At 34.8% G+C, this 24,716-nt stretch overlaps 1 protein-coding gene across 1 annotated transcript in view; it reads right to left on the bottom strand.

The window, feature by feature from the left end:
* Positions 1–15,666, bottom strand: part of LOC149577895 (uncharacterized) — a 70,747-nt gene extending 55,081 nt beyond the window's left edge. The window contains exon 1 of the mRNA XM_089798631.1: positions 15,564–15,666. Coding sequence (XP_089654757.1) covers positions 15,564–15,666 — 103 coding nt within the window. The remainder of the gene's footprint in view (positions 1–15,563) is intronic.
* Between the last annotated feature and the right edge of the window lie 9,050 nt (positions 15,667–24,716).

The following is a 24,716-nucleotide window of genomic DNA, read 5'->3' as shown; positions in this document are numbered from 1 at the left end:
ATTGTTACTTTATAAACACTAAACATACATATATTATGATATTAAGTTTGATTAACCTTAATTAACTTAGTTGCAGAATCATAAAGCAAATAACACAAGAGATACTAGGATTTAACATGGAAACCCAATTTGGGAAAAACCATCAATTACAAGTAGTTATTGTTTTTCACTCTTCTAAAGTGATCCTTGTTAGAAGCCAATGCTATTAAAGGTTACAAAACACACTTTTTTGATTAGGTAAAAATAGGTTTTAAAGGACCCAAAACCTTGTACAAAGTATCATAGAAACAAGAGTAGAGAAGCTTAGAAAATAGAAGGCCTCATAGCCAAAAAAGGAATAGACTAGACAATCCAAAAACATGAGGCCAAAATACAACTATGCATGAAAAGAAAACAAAAGGAAAGAAAAATGACAACCCCGGGATAGCTACAAAGTCTTCAGAAGATCCGCTGACCTAGTTACAAAACACACTATTAGGTGTGACCCTATTAAAGGATTTAGTTCACCCTACTAGGAGAGGTCTTGTTAGAGGTCCTTAGATACTTCAATCTAGAAATTCCACCTTGTTAGAGGATTTGGTAAATAGTTATTAAGCTAACTCTGTTAAGAGATTTGATTCACTACTACAATTATTAAAGAGTAACAATGATATGACCTTATTGCTGATGTAAAATATAATTTCTGATTTTAGATCTCTGTTCTAGCTTGAATACTTGATCCTTCTTGATCAAAATGTTCTTTGCAACTTGGTCAATTTTCTTCCTTGATTTATCTTTTCAATCCCATGCTTCTTCTTCTCATCCTTACAATTCAATCCTCAACTTGACCTTATATGTTTTATCTTGTCAAGTTTTCTTGAATACAATTTCAAATAAATGAAATTAATCCCATGAGTCAACTAGTGCTAACCAACAAAATTAATAGGAAAATCCTTTGTTAGCCAACCGAACTCAGTCAACACTAACTTAGAAATTGTTTTCCTTTAGACTTCCTTTGGTAATTGACTGAGCTTGATTAACATTGGTTCCATGCCAACTTTACTTTGGCTACTGGGTAAACTCGATAGACACTGTCTTCCTACAAACTCCCTTTGGTAGCTGAGTGAGCTTAGTTAATAGTCACTCTAAAATTGGTTAACGTTGAGACACTCATCATACATTACTACTTCCTTTGACTCCTGAGTGATCTTGACATACACTGATTTCTTAGTATATACTTGAAATTTGTGTAACATCAAAGCCAACATATAATTAAATGATTGTATCCAACAATAATATCTTGCAAAGAATCAAAAAATACATCACCCACCCATGAAAGAATAAAAGTCTACTAGTCTATGCAAGTCCATGAAAGTATAATGTCCATATAGCACATCTAGGTCTATGCCCACAAAAATATAAATACATCATGATAAGTCATAAGTAGAGAATATCACTACTCATCTATCATCTCCTCCATTGAATCATCATCATATGCCACATACAAATCATCCCCTGGTGCATGTGGTGATACTAGTGGCATCATCTCCATAGAAACATATATCCTCTACCCACCCTCATATGCTCTCCTAGCTCCATATCCACCAATCCACAAGCTCTCCCTCTCATCCCTCCTCACTATTGTCCTTGAGCTTTGCATATGACTCTCCCTAGTCTTGTGATTCTGTCCAATCCTATGGCTTTATCCTATCCTTTGAGATCCCCTAGTCCTCTAAGAACCTCTTGTGCTCCAACTTCTCTCTCCCCTTTCCTCCATCCCTATATGTGTTCCTTCCATGTCTATCATTATTAGTCATCCATAATCTCTATTTGATTTGCTGGCACAACCACATGATACCTCCCTTGGTAGAAGCCTTCTCTCTCTCACAAATCTTCCACCTCTCTCTATAGCCTTCTCATCTCATCCACCCCTCTTCCAACTACCATTTATGTTTGAGTGTCACCACCTCTACCATTATCATATCCCTCTCCACTTGCAACCCATCCATTCTCCCCTAGAGTTGATTCCTCTTTGTCTCAATAGCCTCCACTCTTCTATAATCAAGTTGAAGCTTGCCAAGCTCAATTATTACCCTATCTAGATCCCCCTAGGTGGTATCTCGCTCCCTCCAGAACTAATCCCTCTTATCCCTCAGCTGACCCCTCTCCCACTATGTATTGCAGAGTAGCTAGATAGTCACATCATTAATCTGCTATAGGGATGTGTATTACTTTCCCAAACTACCTTCCCCTCTACTTGAAGATGAAACACCACCTTTTGACCCTTTTGATGGAACCCATGGTTCTTGTCCTCTATCTCCACCCCTCTCTTGTGAATTCTGATCCTCCTAACCACCTCCCTCCTCCTCCTTCTCCTCTTCCCACTATTTTCTCCTCTAAGGAGGATCCTCTAGTGTATCCTCCACTTGGTGCCTCAATCCCCTAGCCTCATACCTCCCCCTCCTCATTTCTCTAGTTATCTCCCCACCACCACCACTACCCTTGTCACATGTGCCCGACTAATTGGCCTCGACCTCCTAAACTGGTATTTGTAAGCCCATGTAGACCCAACACTTTCTAGTCCCCCAAACCAATCCTAGTCCACTGACAAAAACTCCTACCACTCCCAAAATAATCCATCCCTCCAAATAGATGGACCAAATGATGTAATTGACTCTCTAGTTACCCATTGATACCACACGAGCTCCCTTGGCACATCTTGAATCTAGTTGAACTGTTAGAGTACCCTATTGAGGTGATATTGTTCAATAATATAGTCCAAACACCTAAACATGAAAAATGGTGAGATAGCATACCTCAACTGCTATCCCTCCCATGGCCATAGCATGAGACCAATGTATGGCCTCCATGTAAGAATAATAAGCTCATCTAACTAGACTCTCAAATCATCTACATCCTTAGCATAGTGGTATGTAAGAGGATCACCCTATATAAATGCTACCAAATGATCCAACTATTTGTCTCCCCATCCCACTAGCTAAAACACTGCAATATGCTCCCAAGCCCACACTCAGAGTAAGGTCAGAAAGCCTATGCCTGGTGTTGTCCAAATCCTTTATACACTATATGATGAAGGTCCCCATATAGCTCTACTAACATTAGTGACCCCCATACCACTGGTTGTCCCACATCCATAATCCAAATAATGGTTAGAATCAAAGCTAGAGTACTCCTATTCCACCTATGTCTAGAGCAATATACCCTAAAATCAGCCTGCATACATAAAAGTAAATATGCCTCTTTGGTACCACTTGATCTAGGTGCTCATCTAATGCAAACTAACCCTTATAAATCTTGAACTAGACTCTAAGACCCACCAATCACCTCATTCTTCTCTCACTTAACACAGTCCTTGCTGCCAACACTAGGGTCTTGCACACCAACAATTTGCATATATAATATATATTCTCTAATGTCTTGGTCATCTCCCTATCAAAAGATGGAATGTAACAACCTCATTATGCCATGAATCACACAAGGTTGTCACCATGGCCATGTAGGTGCATGTATGTGGTAGCCTCACCAAGTACCCTAGGCCAATCACCTTAATCTGGGCCCACTTTGCTAGATTAAATTTCTCCTTAGCACATAGACTACAACATGTCGATCCTATAACACCAGCATGTCTACTGACCACTACATCCATAAATAGTAACCCATGTCATTCCTTAATCCCAAGCCTCTAAATCAAATCCACTAACCTACCCATCCCTTTACCTTAACCCATCATTCCATTTCTCTTGTTTCCACAAGAAAGATTGCATTCCCATGAATCAATTTCAACTTGACATTCCTACAACCATAAATAATGGTGGGAACATTACCCAAAATCTAAGTCCCTCAGCCAATGTGGATGACATTTCTACATTGACCTCCCTAACCCAACCCATAGATCCTACGGGACCACACCCCCACTTGTAGGCTAGCTATCCTGTTGTCAAACTTGTTATCCCACCAAAAAATCATCCCTATATTGCTATCCCATGACAAATGTGTACCTAGATAATTTACAACTCCTACCCTTGACCATTTAACATGATCACATACACATAGATCCTTCTAAAGTTCTCACCAAAACTATAGCCATAGGAAGACACTTTTGAAATCAAAGGATTGAAATAAATGCAAAATGATAAAACAAAAAAGTAGGGTTTCAAGCCAATTGATCTTCTTGGAGCCCACCATGCCTGCACATGTTGTACTACATCCACTTGATGCTTCAATCATCCCTATGCAACCAGTAATCACAACTAGAGCTCAAAAATAACAAGATCTTGAAAAAAAACATGAGAGAAGTTGGCCCTTTCCAAGCCCTCCTAGCCCTTCCATAGGCCCCCTTTTACATCAATTTTCTCTACTTTCCCATCGAGTGACTCTTTCTCACCCTTCCCCTGTTATTTTTTCATTATGATCATAATTTTAACCCTCTTTTATCTCATCTAAGGCCTCCTACTTGTCCTAGTAATTCTTACTTTTCAAGAAGTCACAAGGCCTCATCTTCTCTCCCTACCACCTTCTCAAGGGGGCATCACACAATTTAGTCTCTTCCTTTCTACTTGAGACTTGAGAAACTTTATTGCTTTAAAAATCTTCTTTGTGTTGTCTATTTTTAAACTTCTTTGAAATGGTATTATCCCAACACTATGTCAAAGTGGGGAAAAATGTAGACACCTCAATCTGATTACATTATTTTAGTAATCTTCCAAGGCATTATTGATTAAGTATTTAATATTTAATTAATTGACTAGAGTCTAATTAATAATCAATGATAACCTATGGACTTATTTATTAATTAATCCATTTTTTTCTCTTAAATTGAATAATTGCACTAACTTATTTAATTAAATTCTAAATTCATCATTTGATTTAATTGATTTAATTAAATCAAATCTCTCAATCATGGACTAACTAACCCAATCCTAATCCAAGTTCAAACCAATCCCAACCTATTCATCCATGCTAATCCATCCATTTGCCTAATTAAATTCACATAATTAACTAACCCACTTGCCTTTACCTTATCCCCTCACTTATCTCCTAATCCACCTCCTAACCCAAGCCTAATCATTTTCACAACTTTAAGTATGGATTAATAAATCCTAACCCAACCCAAAGTCTCCCCTCATGTCACATCCCTCATGTCCTCATTCAAATGCATTTAACACTCTTACAAAGTATTTAAGGCCTCCTACACATCCCTTACAACTCCACATCCCTCATACTCCACTTTGTCCCCTCACATTATTCAAAATGATCACATTCCTCCATCCCCTCACACTCAATCTCCTTGTGACAAGTGTCACACTCTCATTGGCTCTGAACAAGCACAATACATGTGCTTCCTTCTTCTACATCCTAGCCCTCCCTCATCAAATCCTCCATCTTGCATCTTAGCCCTTCATTCATCTACCCCTTTGCCTATAAATTGGACCCTTCCCCTCTCACAAATCATTCAATTTTAATGCTAATGTTATAATGCTATTTTGAGAGCCTAAGAGCTTATCATCATGTGCTTTGACCAATCTAAACATTCAAATTTTTCAGTTGAGAATCTGAATTCCTTCACAAAATAACAAATACTGACAATTGGCCAAAACTGTGTTCCTCGATCTCAATCATCACTATATAACTCATTCAATACTAATTGTCCTTCTCATCTTATTTTGTCTTTGCTTGGTCTAACTTTTATGATACTCAATCTTTACTGATGCTTAGTTGACACTATATTTTCTTGGATTCTACTATTCACTTAGTCTACACTAGTACAACTCGACTTCAACTATAAGTTCTATAGATGCTTAAAATCATCTCAAATGCTATATTAATTCATTTAATATTTCCTTTGAAGTTATAATTATTTATTAATTAATTAATTATATTTTGTCATATTCTTCTACTTATTTAATTAAATTTTCCTAATGTATTTAAATTTAATTTAAATACTTCCCCCTAATGTATTAAATTCATTTAATGCATAGTGCTCCATAAATCCTCTTTTAAATAAATTCTAATTTATTTAATTCCCTCCACTTTATTAAATTATTTAATCCTATGATTAAGTTAAATCTTATTTAATTTAATCATAATCCCATCCTAAAACCTAGTCTACACCCATCACTCTCATCCTTCTAAGCCTACCCACTACTTATTCTCACTTATTTATCTTAAATACCTTTCTAAACACCTCTTAGCCCTAAGTGTTTGCTCAGACATGTGTGAGAAGCTCATGATCCAATAAAACTTCCACTTCATTTACACCTCTTACACCATTTTCCCCCAAGGTTGCTCACACATGTGTGAGAAAACCTTGAGCCTCTCAATCATAAAGGCTAGTTTTGAATTTTTCATGGCTTTGTCCTTCAAGCCATGTGTCTCCCTTGTGGCATCTATGTGGATGCCACATAGATGCCACCTCCCCAAGGCCTCTCTCAAACCTATAAATAGAGCCCTTGTCTCAAGCATTTCATCATCTCCCTCATTTGCATTGTTATCATATTAGTATAGCTCTAGAGCTTTTAGAGATTTTTATGCATTGTTACTAACCTTTAGTAGTTGCTAGATTTCATTTCATTTGCATTGTTAAATCTAACTTACTTTCTTGCATTCATCTCCACTTCCTAGAATTTTTTAAGAGTGGCTTCTTCCATAGCCTCCTCTTGAAGCATTCCTCACTCATCTAGCTTAGATTCCTATCATACTCACATACTTTCATCATCAAGAGATTCATTCATAGTTGTGTTTTGGGAGAGCACATCCACATTTCTTCAATCTAAAGCACACCAAAAAGGGCTCTCATGGGTCCCCTTTGTTAAGCTACTTTTAGGTTGCACGAGGGCTTTTCATTTTAGTTGTATCAAGTTGTCAAACTCAAGTATAGATAGTTGTATTTCAATCTCATTTAAATCTTTGATAGACATGTGAAACTAACTTTTCTTATTTATGCATGCTCCTGACAGGTTAGGTTTTCATGTATACAAGTTCCTTAATCTATTGCTCTTTTTCTCAATTAAAACTATGCACTTGATCCTTCATTTATCATCTCAACTAGGCTTCAACTCAACTATCTTCTCCACTTAGTGTAATTATTAAACAACACATTATCTTGTCAAATTGTAACTGATCAAGTGCCCATTTTAGTTCCACATAACTCAACCTTTCCACTAGGTCTTCTTGTTATTTCTTCTTCTCAAATCTTCTCCATCAATCATATTGCTATGACACTCTACTTAGGTACCAACTATCTCACTAGGAGGGCTTGGAAAGTTTCACCCTAGAGAATTCCAGGTGGGAGATCTTATCCTATGTGAAAATTCTAAGAATCAACAACAAAGAGATAAAAAGGGGAAATTTTAACCTAATTGTCTTGGACCTTACATCATTACAATAGCTTTTGGGTCCAGTAATTATTTACTATCTATAGAGAGAGAGAGAGAGAGAGAGAGAGAGAGAGAGAGAGAGAGAGAGAGAGAGAGAGAGAGAGAGAGAGAGAGAGAGAGCAACTCCCTGATCTTATCAATGTCTTATACTTGAAGAAGTTTTATCCATGATACTCAAGGGCATCCTTTATATATATTTATTGATCCTGGAAAAAAAATGATATATTTCAAAAATCCTATATATATATATATATAGTCAAAAAATTTAAAAATAAAAAAATGTCATTAAAAAATGATCATCTTAGTGAAAACTTAGCAATAGGCACTTTGATGTATCTTAAAAAAATTTATATATTCCAAAAAAAAATGATGAAAAAAATTGCAATAAAATCCAAGTGGTGAAAACCTAGAAACATGCACTACTTGAGGCTCTTGTACCCCTAGTTCTTAGCATGTGTCCTCGACACTTAGCCTTCTCCATCATTCCTTGTCCTTGTTTCCTTGGTTTGGAATCGGTCTTTGTCTTTGTCTAGGGGGCATAACTGTGTTAACTTTGGTCTCTTGGATGCATTGGTCTTTAGGACACCTCGTAAACGATGTTTTTCAATACCACCCCAACTGTATTTTTCAATACAACCCTTGACATCAAGTGTTTTTCAACACTTATTGGTTTGGTCTTACCTAATTTTTTCATGTGATCTTACCTACTTGCAAGAATTTGATCCTTATCCTCAAAACTCAGTATTAGTTAACACACTTAGATTTTTAAACACAAACACTAAATGTTGGAGCTATGTCATGATTGTTTTGTTGTATGCTAACCGTTATTGATTTTCCTTGAGTTTTCTTGTCTAAAAAGTCTCTATGATATGCATAGCTAGAGGACTTGGGACATGGGGCATATTTTTCTTTTCTTTCTGCTTGTGGGTGTCGTCTGAAAACTCTAGAGTGTCTCTTGTTGTCCCCTTGAAACACTTAGGAGATTTGAGGCATCATCCTTGATTATTTTTGCACAACCATTCTTATGGTCATCTTGACATTTATGCCTTAATGCAAGCTTGTTTTGTTACATTAAATTGGGTAAGCTAATATTGAAATCATCTTGACCTTTATGTCTTGGATTCTTATGTTAGAATCTTTCAACATTTCAATCCAATATAAATCACATTCATATCTTCATAGTTGCACTTGTGACTAGTGATCATTGTGTGATTTTTCAATGTCCATTTATAATGGCCCAATGGTGAAAATAAGTTCCTTAACATTCTCTAATAAATGATGAACACAAAAACATGTGTTATAGTTGCTCTATTACAAGTACACCTTTTAATTTTTATATAGCTTGCATTATTAGACTTCATTTTTAGGTTGCATTATGAGTTTGAGAGGGTTTTCCTTCATTTTTCTTGTGGACTTTTAATCAACTGTGGTCATGTCTTGATCTTCATTTACTTATCTTCTTTCGTGATCTCAATTGAAATTTTCTATCTTAAATAGTTGATTGATTTTGAGGCATTCTCTTTCTTGAGGAAAATTCTCTTTCTTCTTTCCATTTCTTTCCACCTCTTTCAAACTTCTATCTTCCATTTGCTTTCACACCACTTCTTTTCTTCTAATTCAACTCTGGGGCATAATCTTTCATGTTTGATGATCTACCTTGGTATTATGATCCTTATATTTTTCATCTTACATCAAGAACCTTATCTATAGTTTGATTTGATCAAATTTATCAATTTTTTGTTTCTCCTCTATTTCATTTCAATTTTGATTAGGAGTGGGCAGTACCTATTAAACTTCAATCCTTGATTCAGCTTTATCAATCTTTGTTCCACCTAGGACAACCTTGTCTTTGTTAAGACAAAATTGTTATAAATAATTTTATTCTTTGTCTTGATGTGTTCATAAGTTGGCCACACATCTGTGTTGTTTTATGATCCCAAATCAGCCTCACACTTCAATTGTATTCTTTGACTACATGTGTTCCTAAAATGATCACACAATAGTCAAAGAGGGGCAAATGTATGCACCCTAAAATGGTCCCCTAGACTATGGGCCCCAATTTCCTAAATCAATGCATCACAATATTTTATTGAATCAATTCAAATCATTTTCCTTGATCAAATTTTAGTTAAATTAAATTATTTCAATATTTCCTAAGGTTTGATCATTTCATCAATAATCTTATTTAATTAAAAGAAAACATCCTTTTAAATAAATAAAATAATCTTATTTAATTAAAAGAAAATCTCTGTTTTAATAAATAGTTTTATCTTATTTAATTAAAATCTTTCTATTTAATTAAAAGAAAACATCTAGGCAAGAGCCTACAACACAATGGTAACTTGTGAGCCTCCCATGTGCGAGGTCTTGGGTTCGAATTCGCTTAACACATAAAAAAATTAATTACAACAAAAAATAATAATTAATCTAGGCTATAGTCGTTTACTGGTCCAAAAAACTTAAAAGAAAACATCCTTTTAAATAAATAAAATAATCTTATTTAATTAAAAGAAAATATCTCTTTTAATTAAATAGTTTTATCTTATTTAATTAAAATCTCTCTTTTAATTAAATAATATTATCTTATTTAATTAAAAGAAAATCCCTCTTTTAATTAAATAAATAAATCCTCACTTAAAGCTCTCTTTTTTATGAAAAAAGAAAATATATCAAATAAAGATTCCTTTTTTTGCACAAATCTCTAAATGGTGAGCTTTTTCCTCTTGTCTTTTTATGGATTTATCCCACATTGCTCTTGTGAGAAGTCTCCCACCTCCACAATTTCTTTTATAAGGAGCCCTCTCCTTCTCATTTGGATGGATGTTAGTTTCTATAGTATTGTTATGTTGTAGGTTTGAAGAGCGATTTTGGAGAAGGAGTTTGAGCATTAGGGTTTGGACATTGGAGCTTCATTGCAACTTCTCTCTTCTTGTCTTCTTCTCCCATGCATCCATGGCTTCCATAATCATGCTTCATCCTTGTATTTTCATATTAGCTTAGAGTCATATTTTCTTTCATAGATTAATCTTGCATTGTTATTTCCTTTCATAGATTAGATTTCCTTTCTTGCATTGCTTTGCATTGTTATCATTTAGATTAGCTTGCATATTCATTTTGATATAGGAGCATCCAATAGTGTAAGGGAAATCCTGTATCACCCAAACATATGCTTAGTGTTAGTTTTTGTTTAAAGTGTTTTCATTTCTAGACACCCATTTGGGTCAAATAAAGATTCTAACTCTCATAGCTCCACTATTGGTTTTCTTGGTTAGAGTTTTTGAGCACTTGGGATATGTGCCAAAGCAGAAAATAAGTTATTTTTTAATTGAGCCATAATTATAATGAGTTAGAGGGTGTAAGTTGGAGGGATGATTATACTTGTAATTTAAAGCACTCTAGAAAAAGAATCAAGTGAAAAGGGCTTTATGATTTGAAAGTTATTGCAGTTTTAAGTTGCCTAAAGACTTCCTAAGAGCACTTCAAAGTCAGATTTGAGGCACTAAACAACCTTGTACAGGCCCAAAAAATGGGGGACAAGCTAAGCTTGTCCATAGGGCTATAGAGTTCTTGGAGAGCTCTTTAGGAATATAAATAGTTCGTCAATCGAAGTCCCAGATCAAAAGTTATGCCTCCCAGGAGTTGGACTACCATTTCTAGATTCTTCTAATTTTACACCAACTTTTGATGTGTTTTCTAGAACCTTCTATTTTGGAGGTAGATGCCAAATGACATATTCTAAAATTTATTCCTAAAAATATTTAGGAAAAGGCACTGGAGGAGGGGTTTTCTCCAGGATCATACAACATTATAAGCCTATAGGGCACCTCTTTGGGTCTATTTTCATTGTATTGGATGCAGTAGCAAATCACTTCTAATAATAATATTCCGCTTTTCCTATTGGGTTCATTTTTGTCTTGGGTTGGGTCTTCATCACATTTGCATGCATATTTTGATCTTTGAATCTCTCATTTTATGGTGTACTTGCATAGGTACAAACTAGGTCAAACTAAGGGCCTCCATTGCAAACCCTTGCACTCCATGAATAGAGAGCTATGAGTCATCATTTGAGACCTCATTCTTGAGAAATATTAGATATAATGACTCATAGAAGTGTGTCATTATTTTAGCACAAAAGGTTTAATATCAATGACAACATAATAATTATTCCAATTTTAGTTTCTAACAATCTCCCTCTCTGGCATTAATGAAAACACCTCTAGTTACCATGCAATCCAAAAAAATTGACTTGCCTCAATCAACTCCCTCTATGTTTAGTAAAAAATCTTCATTAATATCCCTAGTTTCATTATGATTCTCATCTCAGCATCCAACAATCTCCTTGATCTCATCTTTTAGTTTCATTATGATTCTCATCTATGTAGCTTTGATCTGCAACACCTCTACCATATTAGAACATGATCTCCCTCTTTGATAGAGACACTTCCTCATCTTTATTAATATCTTCTCATGGTAACTTTATAGGTAGTTGCTTCATAACCTCCCTATTTGACAACAATGTCAAAGACACTTCAATTTGTCTCATACATCTTCAACATGTAGATATCTCTTTGTCAGTTTTTTGAACTAGATTCTCCCTTTTTCATCTTGCTTATGACTAATTCAACATCTTGTGCTTATATCTTCACAAATTTAGGAAGTTCCTAAAGTGTGACCTTTCAAATCAAATTGTAAGATATTCTAATTAAAATATTTGATGCAGAGCTCCATCTTAGTTTAAGTAGCTTTAATTAGGGGAATCACCCCCAATTTACCTCTTAGATATTCATGAGAATCCTTAGGTAAATATTTTGTAAAAATATCATCTATCTATTCCTCTGTACTCGCATACTCCAATATTACTTCTTTGTCTCATTCCAACTCTCTCAAGTAATGATACTTGATAGCAATGTGCTTGGTCTAAGTGTGCATCAAGAGATTTTTAGATATGTTTATAGTACTTGTGTTGTCATAGAATATAAAAATAGGTTCAACAATCTCTTTCTTCATTCCTTTCAACAATTACTTGATCCTCACTATATTAAAACAATTGACTTTTGCAACTACATATTCAACTTCTACTATGGATTGAGAAATACAATTCTACTTCTTGCTTGTCCATGAATCTAGTCTCTTTCCTAGAAAGAAAGCTCCACTGCTTGTACTCTTTTTGTCCTCAAGATTTCTAGCCCAATCTGCATTAGTATACACTCTTAGTTCAAAATTATCATTCTTCTTGCAATACACTCCATAATCCTCTATTCCTTTCAAATATCTCAACATACTTTTTACAGCTATCATGTGATTCTCCTTTGCAGAGAATCTAGCAACTATCCCAACTAGTAGTGCAATATCTGGTCTACTATGAACAACTTATTGCAACTTTCCAATCATTAATCTATATAAGTTTTGGTTTACATCAAGAGAGTCATCATTCTTTGAAATTTTATCTCTAGTAGCCATAGGTGTACTAACTAGTCTTAAGTCTTTCATTCTAAAGGTCTTCATTACACATTCCTTTCTTCATTTGATATACTTGCAAACCAACAAAGAATTTGATCTCTCCAAACATATAGATCTCAAATTATTTCTTCCTTTCATTGGAAAATAATTGACATAATGAATCTTGTCCTCCAAATATGATAGCATCCACAAATATCTCAACTAACAATATCCCTCTTTTTAGATTTAGTGTTCAAATATAGATTATCATTATTATTTGTTCTTGCAAAACCAATCTTTACCAAATATGTGTGCAACATTTCATACCATGATCTAGGGGCTTTTTTCAATCCATTTAGTGATTTTTGTAACTTACATACCATATTCCTCTTGGGTCAAAAAATCCTTAAGGTTGTTCAATATAGACTTCTTCTAGTATTCCATTCAGATATGCAAATTTTACATCCATTTGATACACTTTGAATACTTTTTAAGCAACATATACAAGCAAAGTTGTCACTCCTAACCTTGTAACTGGTGCAAATGTCTCCCCACATTCAATTCCTTCTTCTTGTGCATATCGCTTACAAACTAATCTTTCTTTGTTTCTTGTGAATTCACCTCTCTCATTTAGCTTGTTTCTAAATACCCATTTTGTACCATGGAATTCTTGTCCTTTGGTCTAAATACCAATACAAAGTCTCATTCTTCTCTATTTTCTCAATCTCTTCATTCATAGATGCAATCCAATCTTCATTCTCAAGTGCATCCTTGACTAATCTAGGCTCAAATTCACTCAATAAGAATATATCATTCCTCAATTTTTTTCTTTTCATAACTCGTGAATCTTTATCTCTAATTATTTGATATGGTGTATGATGTCTTCTCACATTTTTTTCTAGCACAGGTTCTTGTATTCTTACTTCTTTTTATTTCTCTTAGATTCATCTTCTATAGTCACTTCAAGTAGCACTTCTTATATCTCAACTTATTCTTTTGGTTGTTCAAAAATCACTTGTTGATGCTCATCATGCTCTTCCTAATGCTTAACACCAATTACCTCATACTCAACACATTGCTGCTGTAACTCAACATGCACTAGTTGCTACTACTCAACAACTTTCTTCTCAGGTTCAAGTAAGCTGCTAGGCTCTCCTTCAACTATGTATATGAAATTTATGTAATCTTTAGGTTCTTTCTTACATTCAACTTCATTTTTTTCTACATATTCACCAACTTTCACATTTTCTCTTTCCACAAATTTATTAGTGTTAGAATTAAAACACTTGTATGGTTTTATTTTAGTGGAATAACCTAAGAATATACCTTCATGACTTTTTGCATTAAGTTTTCCACATCTATTGTCTTCCAGTATATAAATTTTCTTCCAAATACTTTGAAATATTTCACATTAGGTGCATATCCATACCATAACTCAAAATGTGTATTATTTGTACATTTATTGACTTGTACCTTATTCAAGGTATAAACTATAGTACTTATAGCCTCTCTCCATTACTTTGGTGCAACATTCTTCTCCATTATCAATGTCCTAGCAATGTCCATGATTGATTTGTTCCCCCTTTTAGCTATACCATTCTATGGAGGGGTCCTTGACGTAGATATGTGTCTCTTGATTCCCTTATCATTGTAGAATGTGTTTAATTCCTCAACTATAAATTTACCTCCTCTATTAGATATTAGACACTTCAAGCTTTTACCTATTTCCTTTTCAACTCTAGCCAACTGCCACTTAAATGTTTGAAATGCATAAGATTTTTCTTTAAGAAACATCACAATCATCATTCTAGAGTAATAATCAACAAATGGAATAAAATATTTGTCACCATAGTAGATTTTCACTCCAATAGGTCCAAAAAGGTTAGTATGAACCAATTCAAAAATATTATTAGAAGTATAGGTCTTTCTCTTGAAACTAGACTTAGTCATTTTTCCCAATTGACTTTGTTTACACATCACATTATTAGGTTTTTTCAATCTTGGTAACCCTCTCACTCTTTTCATTTTAATAACACTTACCAAACTATCAAAGTTCACATGACATAGCCTCCCGTGCCATAACCAAATATCATCACATTGTGCAAACAAAGCATGTATCATCAGATAGGTCTAGATACAAAAAGTTACCTTTTGTTTGGTCTCCACTTCCAATCAGTTCTCTAGAGCTATTGTAGATCTTAGCCTTCTTGTGCTAAAATTCAACTTTATAATGTGAACTATTCAACTATGCTACACTCAATACATCTCAATTTAGTTCTTCAACCCAATAAGTATTGTCACACCTAATCTTTTCAACCAGTCTTATTGATCCTTAACCTTTCACAAGAAATGGTGCATCATTACCAAACTTGATAGAACTTTCTTTATAATATTCTAAGGTTTCAAACTTACTTTTATCACTAGTCATGTGATGTGAGAAACCACTATCAATTATCCATAAATCACCTTTACTCACATATGAAATAAGTTTAGTTTTCTCATCTTCATTAAAATCATCTTTCATAACAACATAAAGAACTTCTTCATCATGACTATTAGAATCACTATTAGTCTCTTCTTAATTAGATTTCTTACCTTTACCTTTGTAGTATTTGTATCCTTTTTTGTCTCTTCCGTTTCTTCTTCCTTTGAACATTTTGTCTTTCCTTTCATACTTTTCATCCCTATTGTGACATCTTGTGGCAATATGGCCAACTTTATTGTAAAAATAGATTATAAGAAGTTTACCTGTGGATTTTCCTTTGTCTCTTGGTAACTTTCTGGCCATTAATGCTTCAAGATCATCATCAAAATATTCACTATCACTAACCCCATGCTTTCCTTTCTTCATTTTAGACTCAAGTAAAACCAATTCTAACTTGAAAGAAAATTCAATAGCAGGGGCAATGAAATTACTAAAATTTGACAATTTAAAAGCAACACGTCTATCAACTAGACTTTTCAAGGTTAAATCATTAATAGGATTTCATCTAGGTTCTTGTATTGCAAAAACTCTAATAACATAAATGGGAAGTAAAGTTCTCAGTACCTTTCTGATCATAGTTTCATCAATAATCATTCCTTCAGCTCCTCTAATAGCATTCACCACTTCTTCTATTCCTCCAACATATTGAGAAATGTTCTCAACTTCTACCATCTTCATATCATCAAACATTCCTCTCAAGCTTTCTAATTTGGCTCTTAGTAAACTCTTGTCTCCTCCATGGATATTTGCCAAATTTTCCCATATTTTCTTTGCATTAGTGCATTCATAAATATCATCAAACTCTGAGTAACTTAGGATAGATGCAATCTCCAACATTGCATGATTGTGTTTTTTATTTCTCCTCTATCTACTAGGCTATCATAGGTGATGATACTACTATTTAGTTATGCTCTAGGAAGTATATTACTAAATCTCTAATTCCAACAATGTGCAGCTTCATCAAACCTTTCCATCCAAGGAAGTTCTCTTTGTTCAACTTGAGTACCTTCATTCTATACATATTGATCTTTAACTTTAAATCCCTTTCAAACTTTTCCTTACAAACACTAAAATATTTGATACTGATTATGAGAATGATTTATAATAACTATGGGGGTGGGGGTGTTGAATCAATCATCCTTAGGTCTAGATGTACAAATTAAAATTTTTATTACTTCAAACAACTTAGATCTATTATTTAATCCACTCAGTCTCTATAGCATATTATCATTTAGTAACTTAAACTTGCAATCCACTATCCCAAAAGTAACCTACTTGTAGAATGTCTACCAGATTTTTACTTTTCTAAAGTGAACTCTCTAAGGAGCCAACCTTGTTAAAGGTTACAATACACACTATTAGGTGTGACCCTATTAAAGGATTTAATCACCCTATTACTAGTTGCCTTGTTAAAAGACTTAAGAACATCCCATTACAATGTCACCTTGATTAAAGGATTTATAAATAATTATTAGGTCAACTTTGATTAAATGATTTTTACTGATACAATGATTAGAAAGTAACAATAGGTTGATTTGATAAATACAACTCATTTTGAAAATATAGATCACAACGGAGCTCATCTACTAATCTACTAATAGGCTCAAATCATGTCTTCATTATTGTCCCTAATCTTCTTGGAAAATCTTTCAAGCAATCACTCTTCACCTCTGCTCTTCTCCTTTTTCATAGCCTTCTAATCAAGTTCACCAATCAACAAAATCAACAACTGCTAACCTCTCTAAGTTATCATTATTCCTCCTTAAATAGGAAGCTTTGATCTTTTACCACTTAAACATCATCATTGATCTTAGGGTTAGGTTAGATTCATTGAATCCTTCCATAATTTCATTTTATCCTTCTCCTTCTAGATACTTCTTAAAACTTTTCTTTGAATCCATTCCGAGGAATGCTCAAACATGATTTTTCAAACATTAAATGCTCTAGCTCATCAATACTTATCCTTCATGTACTTTGACTAATCCAAAAATTCAACTTTGTTAGCTGGGAATCCCAATTCATGAACAAAATAATAAATGTTGACATTCAACCAAAATTATGTTCCTTGGCCTCAGTCATCACTAGATAACTTGGTGAATGCTAACTGTCTTACTCGACTTATATTGTCTTCGCTCAGTCTAAATATTTTGATACTCAGTCTTTGTTGATTCTCAGTTGACACAATTGTTACCAATTTTAGCATCATGCTAAAACTGACATACATATACAATGTTGACAACTGATTTGGACTAGTACAATTAAAATTTTTAATGGTGATGATTTTTGTGCTTCATTTTTAGTTAAAAATTCAAGACATCATTAATCATCACAAAGTGATGAAATAAATGATTGATAAACACATAGGAAAGATATATCCTTATATTCATATGCAAGAAAGTTACAATATTATATTTACAATGAAATATTTTGCAATTTGATATCCTTTATTTTAATATCTATTGACTTCTACATCACATCTAGACACATTATACATGATAAAAATTAGGATCAACTATTCACGTAGAGGAAAAAAGATAAAAGAGATAAAAAGATGAAATATTATTTTTATCTAGTTTGTTTGTTTCATTTTGCAACTATAGATACTGAATGTATTTTACAACAAAAATATTTCAATATCAACTATACACATGTACAATGAATAGCCATATAAAAGAAAGAGAAATTGCATTAAGAACTTGCAAAATATGCATTGATTTTTGTACGAATTTTCCTTAGGAAAAATTCACCCAGGAACTAAGAACTCAAACACAAGCACAATTGTAGACCAAAAAGAGAGAGTATGATCAAAATGACAATATATTCATTCAATATGCATTATGAGAGTACACTAGGAGTTCCTACATATAAAAGCCTCTTAGATACATCTAGAATGCCTTGGAATTAGCATCATGATAAGTCATACAACTAGGCACATGTCCACTAGATATAGGTTATCCTCCATTAAGCATGAAAGTGAGTGTGATGATGAGAGGATAAGCCTACAAGTGTGTAAAACACAAATCAGTATTGTAGACAACATGTGCTAAAAAGGGAGTGCGAATAGCTATGTTGTCAACATCACAACTCAGTGAATGATGCAAACTCTAGTGTTGTAGACACCGTGTGTTTAAATAGAGTTGTGTACTTTTGTGTTGTCAACATGACAACTCAAAAAAGGTACACAAACTCTTAAGTGTATCACAAAATAAAATAATAAAATAATGCAAAATAACAAAATAATGCATTAACCTAAGTAAACTTAAGCAAGTGTAAATAGTAAATACATATTTCCACAAACTCCCCCCCTTAAGTGCAACTTAGGGCAATGCCCTTAAGCTTACGAAAACTAGGTTGAAATGCAGGATGGGTCCCAGCTACTAGGCCATGTTAAGTACCCATGTACATAATGAAATGTAATCTCTCATAAAGTAGAGAAAGAGGCAAAACCTCATGGGAAAAATGCTCCCCCAAAAAGAGAGATGACTAGGGATGCATGGATGGATGGAGTAATCAAGACCCTCCCATTATGACATACATCTAGTATATACAAAAGTGAAGAAAGAGAGAGACAAAACATCATAAGAGGAAAAAGTCCCCCCCATAAGAAAGAAGAGGAAGAGAGACGAGGTAGCCCCCCCCCCCCCCCCCCAAATGAAGAATGCCTGTCAATGAAAGCCACTCCAAGGAAGAAGCTGGTCCATGCATTCTAGATGATGTTCCTCCCCTTTGGAAGAAACAATGGCAAAGGTACAATCCTAAAGATGTATGGTGGCCCTAAAACCTTTTCAAGTATCCCTGTGCTGATGTTGATGGTCACCCCTTCCAACTGTGCTAAAAAGAATGAATGTAGATCTGGCAAGGATGTCTATTGAACCTGTTCCAATGAACCATCTGTCTCCTCAATTGATAAAGAGACCTCCGACAATTGCTATTCATAAGGATCCACAATCATGCCAACCTGTTAAGATTGATCATGTTGAGAATGGACATGAGGGTCAGAGTGAGCCCTCACAACAATTGTAGAAGGATCATCGTCATCAATGAGAAGATGTGAATCGTTAAGATTGTCTCCCAAGTCTGTGGTGTGTGACTCCATGAATAAACTTGCAATGTATACCATGTAGTCATCAACTGAAGCTGGAGCTAGAAGACGAAATGTACCATGTTGTGCTAGACCTTTCACTATGGCAATATAAGCACGTGGACTAGACTGATGTCATGACCTTTCACTACAACTTTCGATAGAGCCCCACGTGTTTGAATCTGTTGAAGCACTATCACTGGTGTCACTATCAGTTTCCACTATGTATGATGTGTGAAGAGGAGTAGAGGATAAGTTGGGCGAACTTTCCTCAAAGTGAACATTTTTCTCCACAAAAATCTCATGTGTCTCTGGATCTAGGAGTATATAAGCCTTCACATTGTCTTCATATCCTATGAAAGTACAAGGCCTAGGTTCTAATGCCTTGCATCCTCTGGAAGATTGATTTTCCCATGTTGAACAACCAAAGACTCTGAAGTGACTCACAACTAGTTTTCTGCTACACCATGCCTCAAAAGGAGTCTTCCCATCTAAGGCATTATGAGGAGACCTGTTAAGTATGTGAGTGGCACTACTAATGGCTTCAACTTCTAATGTAGGATCAAGAGACTTGGATTTTATCATGCAACTTGCCATGGTCTTGAGAGTCCTAAACCTCAGTGCTACAATATCTATCTTATGTAGACTGAATGTTGGTGAATTCTGAAGATCAATTCCCTCAAGTTTGCAAAAGTCTCTAAGTCTTCTATTCACAAATTTGTTCTCATTGTCCACCCATAGAACCTTGATGGCTTTCCTATATTTGTGTTCAACATGAGTCTTAAAGGCTTGAAGCTTATGAACCACTTCACTCTTATGATCAAGGAAGTAGACCCATGTGAATTATGAAAAGTCATCAACAAATGCGAGGATGTAGTGGCCTTGGCTAACTGATGTCACTGCAAAGGGACTTTCTAATACCACGTGAACCAACTGGAGAACAACTAGTGCTTGTGAAGACTTCTTTTTATCATATTTCTCCTCGAGACGCATATCCATTGAACATGATGAACACTCTCCCTTAGAAAAGTTGATGTTAGGTAGACCTTTGACCATGTGTTTTGAGAAAAGTTGTTGAAGAGAGTGGAAGGCAAGATGACCAAATCACTCATGTCAAAATTTGGTTTGTGAATTAGAGTGAGTTAACAAGGCTTGAGAAGGAGACTTAGGCATAGAGTAGGAGAAGGAATAAAGCATCTTGTCATCATTCACCTTCCCCACTACAACCAATGAATCATCTTGAAGACTACGCACCACACTGAATTTGGAAAGGAACTCAACTTTGTGACCATCTCCAAGGTGAGTGATTTCGTAAACTGAGAGGAGATTGGAGCTAAGGTTTGGAACATAGAGAACATCTTTGAATTCCCCTTTGTCCATTTCCGCATGCCCTTTTCCTTCAACTTCCATTTTGGTATCATCTCCCACGAAGATGTGTGGGACCTTTGACTGCTTCAATGAAGAAAAATCTCCCTTTGAAGAACCCATATGGTAAGAGGCACCTGAGTCAAGTATCCATTCCGAAGAAGAACTTGAATTTTCCATAAGTGTTTTCCCTTTACCCTTCGAAGAGGTTGGAGTTGAATCCTTTGAAGTACTTGGCACTTGAATCTTGTTCTTCTTGAGTAGATTTTCTAACTCATCGATTCTTTTTGTCTTGCAGTGATGCTTGTCATGATTTGGCTTTTTGCAATATGCAAAAAAAGTTTGCCCTTCTTTTCATTACTTCCCTTCTTGTTGGAAGAATAATTGCCTTGTTGTGAGGAGGATTATTTTGTCTCAGATTGTGATTTCTGCTTCCACTACTTCTTCTTCTTGTTGCTAGAAATTTTTCCTCCTTGACTTGATTGGTGCTCATCACTAGCCACCAAGGCTTTGGTCTTTGATGACTTGATAAGTCCTAAATCTATCAAGTGAGATTGTTCAACAATCAACATCTCTGCAAATGCATCAAATGAAGGCTTCTGGTAAGTAGTTCCCATGGTCAACCTGTGAGTATTAAAACTCAAAACAAAGGAAGCATACTCTGAAGGTAGCCTCTTTAGGATATGATGAATCAACTTTTCATCCTTCATGAGATTTCCACAATCTTTAAGAAGTGCCCTATACTCATTGGCTTTGTTGATGTAATCCTGAATAGTGTCAAAGCTCTTTGGATCCAAGAGAAGTAGATCATCTTCAATCTGAAATCTCTTTTCTTCATCCACCTTACCATACAATAATTCAAGTTTGTCCCATGCAAGTTTGGATTCCATGAAACTGGTAATGTGGAAGAAAAGATCTCTATGTACACAACTCTTGATAATTCCTAAAGCCTATTGGTCTTTTTTTTTCCATTCAATGACTTCTTTAGCATTAGTAGGTTTGGTAATTATACCATCAACATAAAGATTGTATCCTTTTTCCATTAATCTACTCTATGCAATATCTTTCCATGTAGAATAATTGCGTGAAGTTAGAGGTGGACATTTAAATGAACCCATAATGTAGAAAATGAAAAGAGCACAAAAGAGAGACACAAAAAACATAGTACACCCCCCCCCCCCCCCCCCCCCCCTTCCAAAAAAAAAAGATGCTTTTGGCACTTTATAAGTAGTGCGAGTACAATGGGCCACTTGTCAAAATGAGCAAAGTGGACTTTCTAATTTTTTTTTTACAACTACCTTTTAAGGCCCAAATCTGTCACTAAGCACTGTAGCTTAGATGTACAACAATTCTGAAAAGTAATCAAAGCTTTACAATGCAGAAAAAGCCCTAGTTCTAAAAGTGATAATTTTCTCCACACAACCCTAGAATCTAACTACAAATCTTGAAAGTAGACAAAAAATAATGCAATTTCAAAAAAATGGAACCTAAAAAAGTGACCAAATGTGCCCGTACAGAGCATTTCAAGTTGCAAAATGCAAGATTATGTAGGTACAATCACCAAAAAAAGCAATTTTTGAAAACTTCATGCACCAAAACTAGAAAGGAACACTACCACTAGAAAGTTCAAGAAATTCTACCCAATTCCAAAAAAAATTGCACATAAATCAGAGTTTGGATGACCAAGTTATGGGCTCACAAAGTCAAGCTACCAAATCAAAAAGTAATTTGGAGAGGGGTCTGGCAAAAAAATTGCTAGCTTAAATTTGACAATCAAATAGCTGTCGCAGTAGTTGAAAAAGGCCTAGTTTTGATGGTTAGACAACTGTCAAATTTAACCTAGTAAAAAGATGACATCAACAAAAATTTGGTGCCTAGACTGACGTGGCAAGGTGATTGGGATGTCCATACTATACGGATTGCACAACTTGTATGAATGTGGCTAACATGTATGCTGAGTTGTTATTTTATGTGGTAGGCTTACATGTAGGTACAATGGTGGGTGACGTGACAAAAATTGCAGACGTATCCTTGCTGATGTCAACACTAACTAGTTAGGTATAGTGACAAGGCAAAGTCCACATGGTTGCTTCTTCCAATGACATGTGGCCCAATGAAAATGCTATGTGGCACTATTAATGATCCACATGGAGGGTGGAGTTTTAAAAAAGTTAGCGGCTAGAGGAGAAAGCTAGCACTGGAAACTTGAAAACAATGGCGGCCATATAAGGTTTGCCTGGGAAATCACAATCGCACACCAGAAACTAAAGTCTGCGACGCTAAATACTTCACTAGAAAGGTGGGATTAATCCCACATTTTTTGTGGGAATGTGTAGCACTTTTTTTTAAATGTTGTGCGCACGGGTTATAAACAAAGAGCTTGTCGGTGGCCGAAAAGTGTGTTGCTCTCGCCGGTGGGATTGATTCAGTCCATTGAAAATTTAAACAGTCTGGTCCAATTGGAAATGCTTGGTCTAGTCGATGTGTAGTACAACCATAGTTTGAAGCTGAATTAAAATGAAGCCACTTAATAAATACAGAGAATATTCTCCTGTGGACAAATAAAATATACTCTGTGCAAGGCCAGGATCTGACAGCTCGGTACTTGTTTAAAAAAATTATCTGCTACCTTCCCTTAGGGAAAATTTTTTTTTGAAAATACTATAAAAAAAATACAAAGAAAAAATTATAGACCCAAAAAAATGATTAAACAGATCTGCAAATGACTATACCTGAACTACAAATCGAGGCCTCCGAGTGCCGATTTGAAAAAAAAATGTTGCCTCACAATCGACTTTGGGCTAAGGTAGCCGAGTTTATAGTCAATCTTCACCGAATCAACATTCCAGACGTAATGGCAAGGTCAGACTGGCTCTAGATGCACCCAATTTCTGTAATATTCTAGATTCAAGCAGAGGTGTTGAAGCAACAATGATCTCGAATAGTTATGTGATGAGAAAATCTCCAAGCTTTGATACCATGTAAGAATTTTCCTTAGGGAAAAATTCACCTAGGAACTAAGAACTCAAACACAAGCACAACTATAGACCAAAAAGAAAGAGTATGATCAGAATGACAATATATTCATTCAATATGCATTATGAGAGTACACTAGAAGTGCCTATATATAAAGGCCTCTAAGATACACCTAGAATGCCTTGAAATTAGCATCATGATAAGTCATACAACCAAGCACATGTCCACCAAATATGGGTTATCCTCCATTAAGCATGAAAGTAAGTGCAATGATGAAAGGATAAGCCTACAAGGGTGTAACACGTAAATTAGTGTCGTAGACAACATGTGCTAAAAAGGGAGTGTAAATAACTATGTTGTCAATATGACAACTCAGTGAATGATGCAAACTCTAGTGTTGTAGATATCATGTGCTAAAATAGAGTTGCGTACTTCTATGTTGTCAACATAAAAACTCAAAAAAGGTACACAAACTCTTAAGTGTCTCTCAAAATAAAACAATAAAATAATGCATTAACCTAAGTAAACTTAAGTAAGTTTAAATAGTAAATACGTATTTACACCAACAATTTTTAGAAAAAGAGATGTTCATAATTCATGTATATTATGTAAATCAAGAATTCAAATTCAATATGAAATAGTCATATGTCATCAAGAGGAACACAGACATACTATTGTGAACCATTAATGATAATATAAGTAATTAGAGTCTAAGTAGTACCATTGGATCAGAACAAGCGTAATGACCAAATTTAGATGATGCAATTGTTAAAGGATATTAAAAAAGTTTTGATATGTATATCAGCATAAAATATACATGTTGGTAAACAAATTGTTCTTTGTTAAATAAACTCTCAAATGCCCAAATCTGAAAGAACAATTAGATGCCAATAGTTGGATAATCTATCATGAGGTTGATAGATTTCCTCTGAATTGAAAGGTACAGCTCCCTTATGGAATGATATGCAATGAATTTGTTTTATTTTTAAACTAA

This window comes from Cupressus sempervirens, chromosome 1 (assembly GCF_028749045.1).
Source record: "Cupressus sempervirens isolate cs-2001-9-10 chromosome 1, ASM2874904v1, whole genome shotgun sequence".
NCBI classification, from domain to species: domain Eukaryota; kingdom Viridiplantae; phylum Streptophyta; class Pinopsida; order Cupressales; family Cupressaceae; genus Cupressus; species Cupressus sempervirens.
The sequence above is the reverse complement of the archived record's forward strand: the minus strand, read 5'-3'. Positions and strand labels throughout refer to the sequence as shown.